Source organism: Notothenia coriiceps, unplaced genomic scaffold (assembly GCF_000735185.1).
Source record: "Notothenia coriiceps isolate Sejong01 unplaced genomic scaffold, NC01 NC01_scaffold00037250, whole genome shotgun sequence".
NCBI lineage: Eukaryota > Metazoa > Chordata > Actinopteri > Perciformes > Nototheniidae > Notothenia > Notothenia coriiceps.
The window spans coordinates 7633335-7645857 of record NW_011369951.1 but is presented as its reverse complement, the minus strand read 5'-3'; the positions used below and the strand labels follow the sequence as shown (position 1 = coordinate 7645857).

Sequence of the window (12523 nt, the reverse complement as noted above, 5' to 3'; positions counted from 1 at the left end):
GATATCATATCGCATTAACATCATATCCCAACATGCATTGCGGCTAAAACATCCAATCAACGAGCTTCAAGCTGAGGATCTTGGGTAATCTGTTCAGTGGGTGGTTTGTGGCATAGATATATATAAACACGTGTTTATATATATCTATGGTTTGTGGTGTGTATCGCTCTATATGTCCCTTATAGGCCTACGTCTGTTTCTGGTGACTTTATTTACGGCTAAAAAGCATGCTAAAAAGCCCAAGATTGTAGAATTAAATGAATAAATAAAAACAAGGATAATTGTGTGTTATTGTTGAGTAAATAACAGTGTGTTATTTAGAAAGGAATAACAAATTAGAAGGGAAAAAAGATTTCAGTATTTTGAGGCTCTAAGCCCCATTTATTTTCCTCACAGACGGGAAAAAAAGTCAGACATTATACGATTTAAAATAAAAACAAATAAATAAAAAAATCAAACACTGGCATGTAACTTACGTTAGAATAAATAGAATGGTTTTGAATAATATATGAGAGTAAAATCTACGTCACTTTACAGCCCCGCCCACTTTTGGGGAAACCAACGCTTTAATTTCAACGGCGATCAAGCCTGAAGCCACAGAGCTCTTATTTTACTGTCCTTTCTTCTTAGAGGAAGTACAGAAACGCGTAACTCTGGATTTGTTTGAATGTTTGAGGTGCAATAAACGACACAGCAGCTTTTTGGCAGGTGAAAATTATTATTTTCTGCCTCGCTCATGAGAGTAACAGCTGGCGAAATTACAGCCTCGCCTACTGATTTCAAATGTGTGCTCTAAAATGATATTTATAAATGACTATTATCATTATTATAAGTAAGACAATAAATGGTAAAGATATGTAGAAAATAAACGTATTTAAGATACGTTCATAAGAAACGTAACGGGAGAAAATATGTTTCTAGAAGATATGTAGAAAATAAACGTATTTGAGATACGTTCATAACGAACGTAACGTGGGAGAAAATACGTTTCTTGCTAAACGTAATTGAAAATGCAGCTTAGTTCTGTGGGAACGTAATTTTTAGAAGACAGAGTTGCCATGGAATATAACAAAAAGTGTATCTCGAGCCGGTTTCTCAAATGTACCTACCCCACCTTTAATTGACTAGATGTCCACTCACTAACTTTTGTAGAGCATTAATAGCCAACATTAGAGACAGAGGTTATAATCCCCTATGACAGACCAACCCATATCATGACCGGAGTTCATTACTCATATCAATAGAGCAACTCCCTCCACTGAAGAAGTTGACAAGGTGAAGTGAACCTAATATTATCTTGCTTTTGTCACACACACTAACATAATTTCCACTGAGTTATGTTTACATGGAGTAATGACTAATGACTTAATCCTCCTGACATCTGATCAACTCCTTTCACTCTATATAATTTGCTCTTTTTTAATTCCAGGCACATTTCAACGTGTTTATGACGGGGTGAAGGGTCAGTGTGCTCAAGTCAATGAACCTCAATCTAATCAACATGCAAAAAAACACACAACTGTGTCTGTTATCTGCAGTGAGAGTTTAGGCTGAAACTGAATTAGTGTGAATCTTGCAATTGAGTCCCCCTACACCGGAATCAGTACACCCTCGATTGTATTAGTTAATTTGCAAAGCTATAACCAACTACAAGTCTTCCTCGGGCAAAATGTGTTCCTTGTATTGCATTGATTTTTTTGGTATCCTTTACCCATATCCTACTGACACTGACAATCCTCATTTGAACCAGAAAACTTCTTGCACACATTGCTCATTATTTCTCCTGAGTCTGCCTAATTCTTCCATCCTGTTGTTAAGTAGCTTTCATTAGGGATGTAACAAAGTACAGAGACAGTGCCCTCTATATAAGCCTCTGTCTTTTCTCTCTTCCCCTCCCTTCATCCATGCACCACACCGATGATGTATGTGAAAGGTCGGGGGTCAGACCAGGTCTGAGTGCAACTCTTGTCTGACGATGACTGCTGACATTTGTTAAAGACCGCCATAACACTCATCAAAGAGAGAAAGCTTCAAAGCCTCATGGAGGTCTGTCACTGGCGCTTTATTTCTGCTCACAATATTGCAATAATGAGGGGATCCTGGCTTATCCAGCTCTCGTTCATTTTAAGGTGATCAAAGGAGGAATGCTCAGAGTTGTGGGTGGGTGAGCAACGCTCAGAGGTCCATGATGTTCTTACCTGAGCCCCACATTGGTTGCCTCTGTTCCTCACCAGGGTCGAAGGGATCCAGTTCCTGAGTCCAAAGGTCAGTGTGTCAGCAAGCTCCTGTTTGAGTGCGATAAATTAAAGTTTGCTCACGTTACTGTGAGGAGATAAATAAAATAGCAATGAGCGACATTAGCGCAGACCTTGCACCGGTCAGCTGGAGAGCGCAGAAACGCTCGGCGCAAGAAGCCGCATGCCCACAGTGAAGCTGCATCAAACAGAAAGCTGCATGATGTTCAGTTTCTTCCTCTTCCTCTTAATCCTCCTCTGTGTTTCTCTATATTCTCTGTTTGTTGTTTTTATTTGATCCTTCCTGCCGTCAACTCTTTCCTAGGAGCTAAGGAATCAAGTGCATGAGATTCCAGAGGCTAATTCTGCCTCTTAGAACGGGGGAACCTAATATGTGAGGACAACTGTGGAAGGAGGGAGATACAGGCAGAGAGAGAGAGAATGTGAGGAAAAGGAGGGGCAGGACCGAGAGGAGGGGGAACCAGCGACGGATGGCAGATCAGACGAAACAAGTGTGTGTTGTCGAGGAGGAGCAGGGTGGCAAGGCGTTGAAACTTGAGAGACATGAAGCAGAGCAGGAACATGTTGACATGGTGAAGCATAGAAGAATATGATTGGCGGATGAGTCAGATGGCTTACAGGCAAATAGGTTGTTTGTTTTAGGAAATGGGTTCCCCCAGAATTGGCTCTGCCTAACAGGTTCTTTCCTCAGATAAGGTTATTGGCTTGAATAAATGGTTTCTTAAAAAAGTAAGCCATTAAATTAATTAGAAATAAGGCCTCACATGGTCTTAAACTGTCTTAAATACGTTTTTAAAACATGGGAAGAAGGTTTGATGACACACTTCTTTCCTGCCATTACAGCAAGTCAAATATCAAAATAATTGGTAGCATCACTTTTTTGCAATACATACGTTTGGGATAGCGGACAAATAACAGTTTAAATTCGTCTTAAACGTATTTCTCTGAGGCTTTTTAAAAAGTCTTAAATAATCTTAAATCTAACTTGCCTTTAGCTTGCGGAACCGTGAATAAATTATACAAAAAATGTGCCCTACAATTTTTCAAACCATGGCTGAGGGGGAAAAGACTCATGAACTTTTGTGCTTTCATGCACAATTTTGAGCTAATATGGAGATGAAAGCATTGCAAAAAGCTGTAAGCACATGGACAAATCGTTAAAGCAGTGTGCTCATATTTTGTCTGATTCTTGCCTTTCTTTAAATTTTTTAATCACCTATAAAATTCCCAACTATTTTTACAGCCTCCTGTTGATGTTGCTTTTTCACTCTCACATCGCACAGTTAAAAGCATAATTTATCAGTAGGTGGCTCTTTTGTTTATTTGCACATGCATGTAGAACAGAATCAGGAGACATCTGCTCTTTTAAATAGCAAGAGTTAGACTTCGTAACAAATAATAGCAAGATGTATACAAAAACGGATGAAAACAAAGTAAAAAACATTTTTAAAGGGCCCATGTCATGCTTTTCCGGTTATTACCCGTCCCCTTGTGTGTTATGAAGGTTTTTATGCATGTAAATGGTGTGCAGAGTCAAAACCCTCAAAGTACACTCTGTAGTGAGTAAAACTCTAACACAGAAAATACCTCCCCAAAACCCCTCGTTGGTGAAACGTCATCATCCATTTGATTCTTCCGGGTACGAGATTACGTAAGCAGTTACACATTGAGTTGAGGTGCATGTTTTATTAATGTTGCTAATTAAAGTCCTTAAAACGCTGATCCACTGCCATGCAAGTCCAAAACTCTCTCAGCCTCTCAGTCATCCATTACGCAGTTAGTCATCCACTGAAACACCCAACGTGAAGTGCTGAAATAGCTGGGATGATTAAACTGTGGATGGCTGTGAGATGAACAGTGTCTGACAAAATGTACAAACATGATACTGTTGGGCTCCTGTGTGTGCTAGCATGTCGATTCCTCTCTGCTGCCAGTAAGTGTATATTCAGATTGGATATCGTAAATGTGCTTGCAACTGTGGTTTTAGGAAAGTATACGAGTATAAGGTGGAGGAGCAGGAGGAGAGGCCGGAGGTGAGACTGACGCATGGCGCAATGTCGACTAAATGTCAGCCCAATTCTGATATGCTAGAAGGCGGGTGAAGAATCGATCTACATTTTACAACTCACCTTGCAGGACATGCCGGATAAATGTGGGGTTAATTACAGGCTATCAAATGTAAATGAACAGTTTATTGGCATTTACTATGTGAAGTGCTTTTGTGTAAATGAGAGTGAGGCTGTTTAGAAAAACTAAGTGTTTTAATGTTGGCATTAAAAGCAGTTCAGTGCCATCCTGTCAGCCTTGGCAGGGTCCCACTGTGACACTTCAGAGAAAGAGATGCCCATGTAAACTTAGAGCCTGTTAATTTGAGGCAGACACCTTCCCTTTATTTCATTTGCATAATACACACACACACACACACACACACACACACACACACACACACACACACACACACACACACACACACACACACACACACACACACACACACACACACCTCTGGCAATATCCCACGTAGGGGTTAGGTTAAGGGACAGTGGGGAAGGACAGCAAACTGAAGCAGTAAGCACATTTCATCAGGGGGATACAGTTACACACATACACACACACACACACACACACACACACACACACACACACACACACACACACACACACACACACACACACACACACACACCCCTCCCCCTCAGGCTCGCTGTTCTCTATCCAAGCCATTCTCTCTCTCTTTATCTGCTATAAAATGTTAAAAGAACGCCCAGCATTACTTCCAGCAGAGAAATGCAGGACGTGTCTCTGTCTCTGATCTATAAATGACTCATCGATGTTTACGTACGTTTCCATTCCACTTGACATGTGGATCTATTTGGACTGAGGCACCTCATCCAAGCAGCTAATTAAAAGACTGTTGGCCGAAACGATGCTGTTACATTTTAACGGCCCTCTGCTCACCTAACTTTTACCCCAGGTTGACATTTGTGTCACATAATTAATAGTAACAGGACACCTGAGACTACGTTGAGATAGGGGATTTCTGTCCGCACAAGGTCAAGGAAGGTTGAATTGTTGGACACTTGCTTCAGAAGATCATTAACTTCTCATAATGGACCCTTTACTGTCTTCTCCAAAATCATTGAACTCCAAAATCAATAGTATGTACTGTATGTAAGGATGAGAGATACAATTGGAAACAGAACATATTAAAGGTTGTCAATGTAAGATCATTGTACACATTTGAAAAAGAGATAGATGTTAGATAATAAAACGAACTTGTGTTGGTCATAAGTATTCAAATCTTGTTCTTAAGTAAAAATAAAAACATGTTCAATTTTGTATAGACTCACCTACATCAGAATCATTTGTCTCATTGTATAAACAATAACATTTAAACCAATGAAAGAGTTTTACTTCAAATAGTAGTTGTGTTGTTCCTTCCATGTTTTTGGCTTCTTTTCAGCCCACCGAGCCAGCAGTCCTGGAGAACACTGTCTGTTTTTGTTCTTGGTTTTTTTTCCTCCGCAAAGATAAAAGCACCAACCACATCCCTCTTCCCTGTTTTAGACCTTGCTCTTCAGCGCCGCCTTTGAAGATTTAATCAGTCAGATTTCCTTGATTAATCCTTTTTCATGTCCTTTCACGGTAAATAATTACAGATACGATCACTAGCTGGATAGAGAGGACAGCATGCAGATTTCTGATAGAGCCGAGTCCCCAGGTACCTTCATTAGCCTGATTAGCCTGATCCAAACACACTCCATCAACCAGTTTACATGTAAATAGGTTCATTTCATTCCCACTCCTCGCTCACTCTGCTAGCAACACTGTATTTAACATTGGGAATCTTACCAACATGTGTCTGTTTTATTTAGTCTTTACCTTGTGCAACAATACTGTCAAATGTTTCATTTGCACATTAAAAAGGCTGATATTTAATCCAGCTGATTGTGTTTGACAGATGACTGAAATGCAACCTCTTATGAAGCTCAAGAACAGGGACTCTCTTTCTCGACTACAGTATTTCTAGAAGGCTTGTATCAGACCCCACAGTTACAGCAGGTTGTCTAATGGTGACATCTAGTGGCCAAAATACCCATCATCATCATCATCATCATCTTCATCATCACCATCATCTAGTTTTAGGATTTTATTTCAGTCACAAGCTTTCACCACTTGGTGGCAATGCAACTCTGCCTTTGACATTCATTGAGTCAGCACTAACAAATTAATCTCATGACAGAAACATTATTTCTCATTGGTATAAACATAACAGGCTGATGCTTTTTCCTGAACTATGAGTTAAGATACTTTTATCTGTGCCTGGGCGAGTCTTTAGCATCATTGGTTCTTTGTTGTGACTGTAGCTGTGAGCCGTTGTGAAACAGAGGAGAAGATGATCTGCTGCCCCGACTGCCCCTCTCCCCTCAGGATTAGTGAGTTAATGCAACCATTCAGACACTGAGCTCCGATCAGCTGCTTAATACTGTTTTATCCCAAATAACACAACCATGCACGCAGCATGCTGCTTCACAGACGCGCACATAAACATATACCTACTTAATCCAACAGATTAAATATACATTTTATATGTTTTTGAAATGTCGATCGCTCACTCGAAGCTACAATATGAATAAAAACTCTGTGAACGCTTTGTTTTCAGGATTTCTAATTTCAAAGAATTGTCTAAATATTTCCCAGATCTTAAATCCAAAGAGTTGTTAAAAATATAAGTCTCTTTGAAAGAGGTGCTCCATTTCACCCATAGTAAATATTAATGTTTTATTTTAAACTATATTATCTATAAATAAAAAAATGGTATTTGTACATTTGTGTATGCTCAGTTGACCTGCAACAAGTAAAAGCCTTTGAATGCAAGGGTTAGGGTTGAAAACTGTCTCTTTTTTATGATTTTTACCAATTTACCAGAAGAAAACATAGTATTTTACATACATGTATAAATGGGATTTTACATTAGTTAGCACGAGATATTGCTGCTGCCATCATGGTCTTATTTAGATCATTTGTCGTCACAGTCAGAGGGGTCAGGGGTCAAAAGGGACAAATTCAGCCCTTTGTTTATCTTGGGTGAAAAAGTGGCCTTTCAAATGGCAAATCCTTTCCCCCCTAAAACCCTGGTCTATCAGCGGTCTATCATCTATCATGAGGGTAAATCAGGAATATTCAACATATCGTGTGAGACGTCCTGTGCCTTCAAAGAGCAGAGAGATGCCCTGCTTTTTGTTATTCATCCGGCCCCTTCAAAGTCACTCCCTGGTCCCCCTGGTTAGTAGTGCAAATGCACTATGAACACACACACACACACACACACACACACACACACACACACACACACACACACACACACACACACACACAGGCTTATCCTAATCCTTGTGAAAACAAAGTCATATATTTTTCCCACCGCAGGTCAGGCGTGGGATGTTCATCAGCATGTTTATCAGGATTATGAGTATTTCATCCATAATATAACCTCTCACATCATACTTACCAAACACTCCAAATGTTCCAAATGAAAAGCTGTAATGTAAAGCAGGAATAGATGATGAGTTGACCAGCAGAAAGAGGACTCTACTGGCGACCATGACTCTTTCAGACCATTCCCACCAGTGAGCCATGACCCAGTGTGACCTTGTGACCCCCGCTCACTGACCTCTCAGTGGGTGGCCCTCACACTGACCAGCCTGGACCATGAATCAACACAAGTGGCTGCTCTTAGATCAGATCTTTGTTATTTTTTTGCCATTGTCTTCTCCACTTTGACAGTACATTTCCAGCCCGATATATATCTACTTAGTCAGTTATTTGTTATAACGTTGCCCTTTTCCAACTGTTGTCATTTAAACACGCATTACTTATTTTTCTGCGCCAAGGGTTTCTCAATCAAACAATAGCAGCAGACGGAGTTTGATGGAATCCATTTCACTCAGATTTGTTGAGGAGGATTCAAACAGCAACCGAGTTATCTGCCGATGTCTCCACGCCAAAACAAACTGATACCAGTTTTAGCAGTTTAAAAATGTAGTTTCTTTGACGGTGGTCAACTGCTCCTAGCGTATGCTCAGATTATCTTTCTGTCCTAAAATCTAGATATCCAATGAATAAAATCCTTCCAGCAGTTATGACAGCTTTTGGTAGACAACCACAACGATGCTTTAATGAAACGTACCGTTACAGTACCTTGTTTTAAATCACAGATTGCTCTTGGTTTGCAAATTATTGAAACATGTATGCAATAAATGTTTATGACTAAAAAACATAAATAAAATAGGTCTGGTTGTTTTTAGACTTTTAAATGTGGAAAGTATATATATCATGACCTAAATGTTTCTCCATTACTTTGTAATCCTCAGATTCACTCGTGCTTCTTCGTAGAAAAAATGGAAAGTCTTATATTTCCAACCCTATACATCCTGATTTAGATTGCATTAGGAATGTGTGTGTTCCTGAATGTATGTGTACAGTATATATGAAAGGTCACCAGTGTAAATGTAGAGACATGTGTTTATTACATATGTGAAGGTTAAGTTGTGGTCTGAGTGAACGTCATGACGGGATTATGTCGTCCCAGTGTGAGTACAGAAGAAATCTGTGTGGCTGGGCAGCCATGTTAATCATAAATCTTTATCTTACAATCCTGCCTCGCACATCCGCCCTTTCATTAAAAGACGGCCAAAGGATTAGTGAAGCTAAACCATTGAGATCTGGGGAGAAAAATGAAAAACAACGTAGCGAGTAACAAGGATCCTCGCCCTGTTGATGGTGCTGTTGAATTGATGGGTTCATATGAGAAAAAGAGGAAGAATAATTGCGCTGATAAATAATGTTAATATACTTTATGTCTACCTACACTCACCTAAACAAGCAACCAGAGTAATGACTCATAGCATGCTAAAGTACATGAAGTACATTAATCTATCATAATCCATGCTTAATCTTAATACCGTTTACCGATGGTAAAACAGTTGTGACTTGTTTTCTTGCATTGCAAAGACTCTATGCTGCATTATAATGGGTTATCATGTAAAACAGCAACATGTAGGGAATCCCAAGTAACCTGTCTCAGCATTTTTTATGGGATTTTAAATGAATCAGAAATCTACTTTTGTTTATGGTTTGTTAGAATATTCACTTTTAATATCTGAAATAAAAATGTACAAAATGTCTATCTTCTTTTTTTTTAAATGTTATATATATCTATATGTCTTATACCCTTAAGTACCATTCCGAAAGCAGACACATTTGACTTGCGTCTGCATTCAGGTATCTTCCATAATGATCACACACAGTATAATGCAGCATAGATTATTTTAAATGGTACATTTTGGGACTATGTTGGATACAAGTTATTTCACTTGAACATGTTAACCTACATTTATTGTATGATAAACCAAAAAAAAGGTCTGTCTGTCTATCTGTCTTTCTGTCTGTCTGTCTGTCTGTCTGTCTGTCTGTCTGTCTGTCTGTCTGTCTGTCTGTCTGTCTGTCTGTCTGTCTGTCTGTCTGTCTGTCTGTCTGTCTGTCTGTCTGTCTGTCTGTCTGTCTGTCTGTCTGTCTGTCTGTCTCTCTCTGTCTGTCTGTCTGTCTGTCTGTCTGTCTGTCTGTCTGTCTGTCTGTCTGTCTGTCTGTCTGTCTGTCTGTCTGCCTGTCTGTCTCACTGTCTGTCTCACTGTCTGTCTGTCTGTCTGTCTGTATCACTGTCTGTCTGTATGTCTGTCTGTCTCTCTGTCTGTCTGTCTGTCTGTCTCTCTGTCTGTCTGTCTGTCTGTCTCTCTGTCTGTCTGTCTGTCTGTCTGTCTGTCTGTCTGTCTGTCTGTCTCACTGTCTGTCTGTCTCACTGTCTGTCGTCTGTCTGTCTTTCTGTCTGTCTGTCTGTCTGTCTGCCTGTCTGTCTCACTGTCTGTCTGTCTGTCTGTCTGTATCACTGTCTGTCTGTATGTCTGTCTGTCTCACTGTCTGTCTGTCTGTCTGTCTCACTGTCTGTATGTCTGTCTGTCTCACTGTCTGTCTGTCTGTCTCACTGTCTGTCTGTCTCACAGTCTGTCTGTCTCACTGTCTGTCTGTCTGTCTGTCTGTCTGTCTGTTTACAAAAAGCAAACACAAAATCCACGGACTGATTGATTTCTTAATATTTTAATAACATAGAATTTTCAAAAAGACAACAGAAATGAAAAACACTAACAAAATGGACATGTCCAAAGCAAATGTGTTTTTCATATTTATTCATGAATAACCTGAGAATGACATTTCTGCTTCTGCACCTTGATCCTTGAATCTTGATGTGTAATCAATACATCTTTCTTCTCCAGACAACAGCTTCCGAAGATCAGCTACACCGCGCTAGGAATTCTACATCTGAATTTGTTTGGAGTGCAAAACATGAAATAATGTAACGAACAACAGAGGAAATGACACAAAAGTAATATAATAGATGAACTATCAACAAAGAGAGGCCTTGACCACATATGTACAAAAGGAAACCAGACACACAACTGCACATCAGCACAAAGTTCATTTACACTGAATTAAATAAGAGAATAAATAAAAATGCTTTTTAATTTATGTAGAATATCTGATGTTACCAAAGTTAAATTAGTGCTTTTATCACATTAACAGGACATCTGGTCCAAAAGGTCAATGCTACGTTTCTTGTAAAGACCCTTGGAGGTTCTTAATTTATTTGGTAATCAGATATCTAAATGTTTGTATTGGTTTCAAATACATTTCCTAATTTTAACATATTCAGCCGTGCTATTCTAGGTGCACAACACATGCTAGCAAACCGTGTTTTATGCTACGGTTCCTTCACAAGCATAGAGACTGATCCTGCAGTCAGTCAGTGTTCATGAAGGATCAGATCAGTTCATTGAGGGTTTGAAGCAGAATCTAAACTCCTGATCCGTCTTAGTCTCTGTAGACGGAGGTGATCTGTCGGGGGGGCATGTGCTGGGGGTGGTAGGAGTCATACGGCCCCTCTAAGTGTACGTCGTAGCCAGTCTGAGTCTGATACAGACCCTGCTCCACCGGGGAGGGGGAGTAGTGGTGTTGAGGGGGGTAGTGCGGTGAAGGCTCCTGTTTGGGCACCAGGTTGCTGCTGATGCTCAGAGGCGGTGTAGGGGGGCCGTCGTACGGAGGGGTCCCCACACCACCACCATTATACTCCTTTGGGGAGTGATTCTCATAAACTCCTCCTTTCATGGCCCTCAGGTGAAGCATGTGAGCAGAGTCAAACGTGCCGTACGGGGGGCTCGGCAGGCCAGGAGAGGAGTAGCCCACCACGCCACCGAGAGGAGCACCTGCCGCCCGGACCCTGTGTCTGTCCTCAGGCCTCATCCCGGGCCCAGACCCCGGCCCCAGCTGCAGGCAGCCCGCCACCAGGTTGCTGGTGGGCTGTGAGAGGCCCTTGCACAGGGTGTCCATGAAGGACCTGCTTTCTGTGGAGATGCCCCCATCCAGGGCTTCGGAAAGAGCGCAGATGTAGTTGCGGGCCAGCCGTAGCGTCTCGATCTTGGACAGTTTCTGTGTTTTGGAGTGACAAGGCATGATGGTGCGCAGGCTCTCCAGAGCGTCGTTCAGGCCGTGCATGCGGGAGCGCTCCCTGGCGTTAGCCTTGACTCGCCTCACACGGAAGCGCTCCTGCCGGGCCTTTGTCATGCGCTTTTTCTTTGGCCCACGTCGTTTGGACTCGTTTTCATCCCCCTGTCCCTCCTCGTCATCCTCCTCATCTTCTTCATGAGCATCCTCGCTCCCCAGCTCCCTGTCCTGTTCATCTCCTCCATCTCTGTAGTGGTGTGATGAATCTGATGCGTCTCCATCAGGCGAGCTCATGTCTCCGTCCACCCACTGCAGAGGGCTGGCGGCCTCCTCTCCCTCGCCTTGTCTTACATATGGCTTAATCATCATTGTACTGTAGAAACAAGAACAAGGGATTGTCAATTTCATGTGCTGTGCAAATAGAATCATCATTACCATTTTACAGCCAAAGAATGCCATTGGATAAAAGCTCATATTTACTGCATGTAATGCTAAATAAAACTAAGTAATGCACTCACTGTGATTCATATTTTATGCTACTACACCAATTAACAGCGGCAAATGTTGTTCTTTTGATCCATATTTAAATGGTTTATATAGATATAGATGACCAGTTTATAATATATGTATTGTTTAAAGGTATGTTAACACAGCTACAACCAAATTATGATGCATTGAAATGTAGCTTCAATGCTTTTACCTAAATAAAAGGT

General features: G+C 40.9%; 2 protein-coding genes across 2 annotated transcripts in view; one reads left to right on the top strand and one right to left on the bottom strand.

Moving 5' to 3' along the window:
- The window catches only part of LOC104967242 (zinc finger protein 385A-like), a 24980-nt gene extending 20623 nt beyond the window's left edge, over window positions 1-4357 (top strand). The window contains exon 6 of the mRNA XM_010796658.1: window positions 4243-4357. Coding sequence (XP_010794960.1) covers window positions 4243-4357 — 115 coding nt within the window. The remainder of the gene's footprint in view (window positions 1-4242) is intronic.
- Window positions 4358-11180: 6823 nt separating this feature from the next.
- LOC104967241 (neurogenic differentiation factor 4-like) lies at window positions 11181-12254 on the bottom strand. Its single transcript, XM_010796657.1, has one exon. It carries the CDS (start codon window positions 12246-12248, stop codon window positions 11181-11183), a length of 1068 nt encoding a protein of 355 aa, XP_010794959.1. The 5' UTR covers window positions 12249-12254.
- Window positions 12255-12523: the final 269 nt, after the last annotated feature.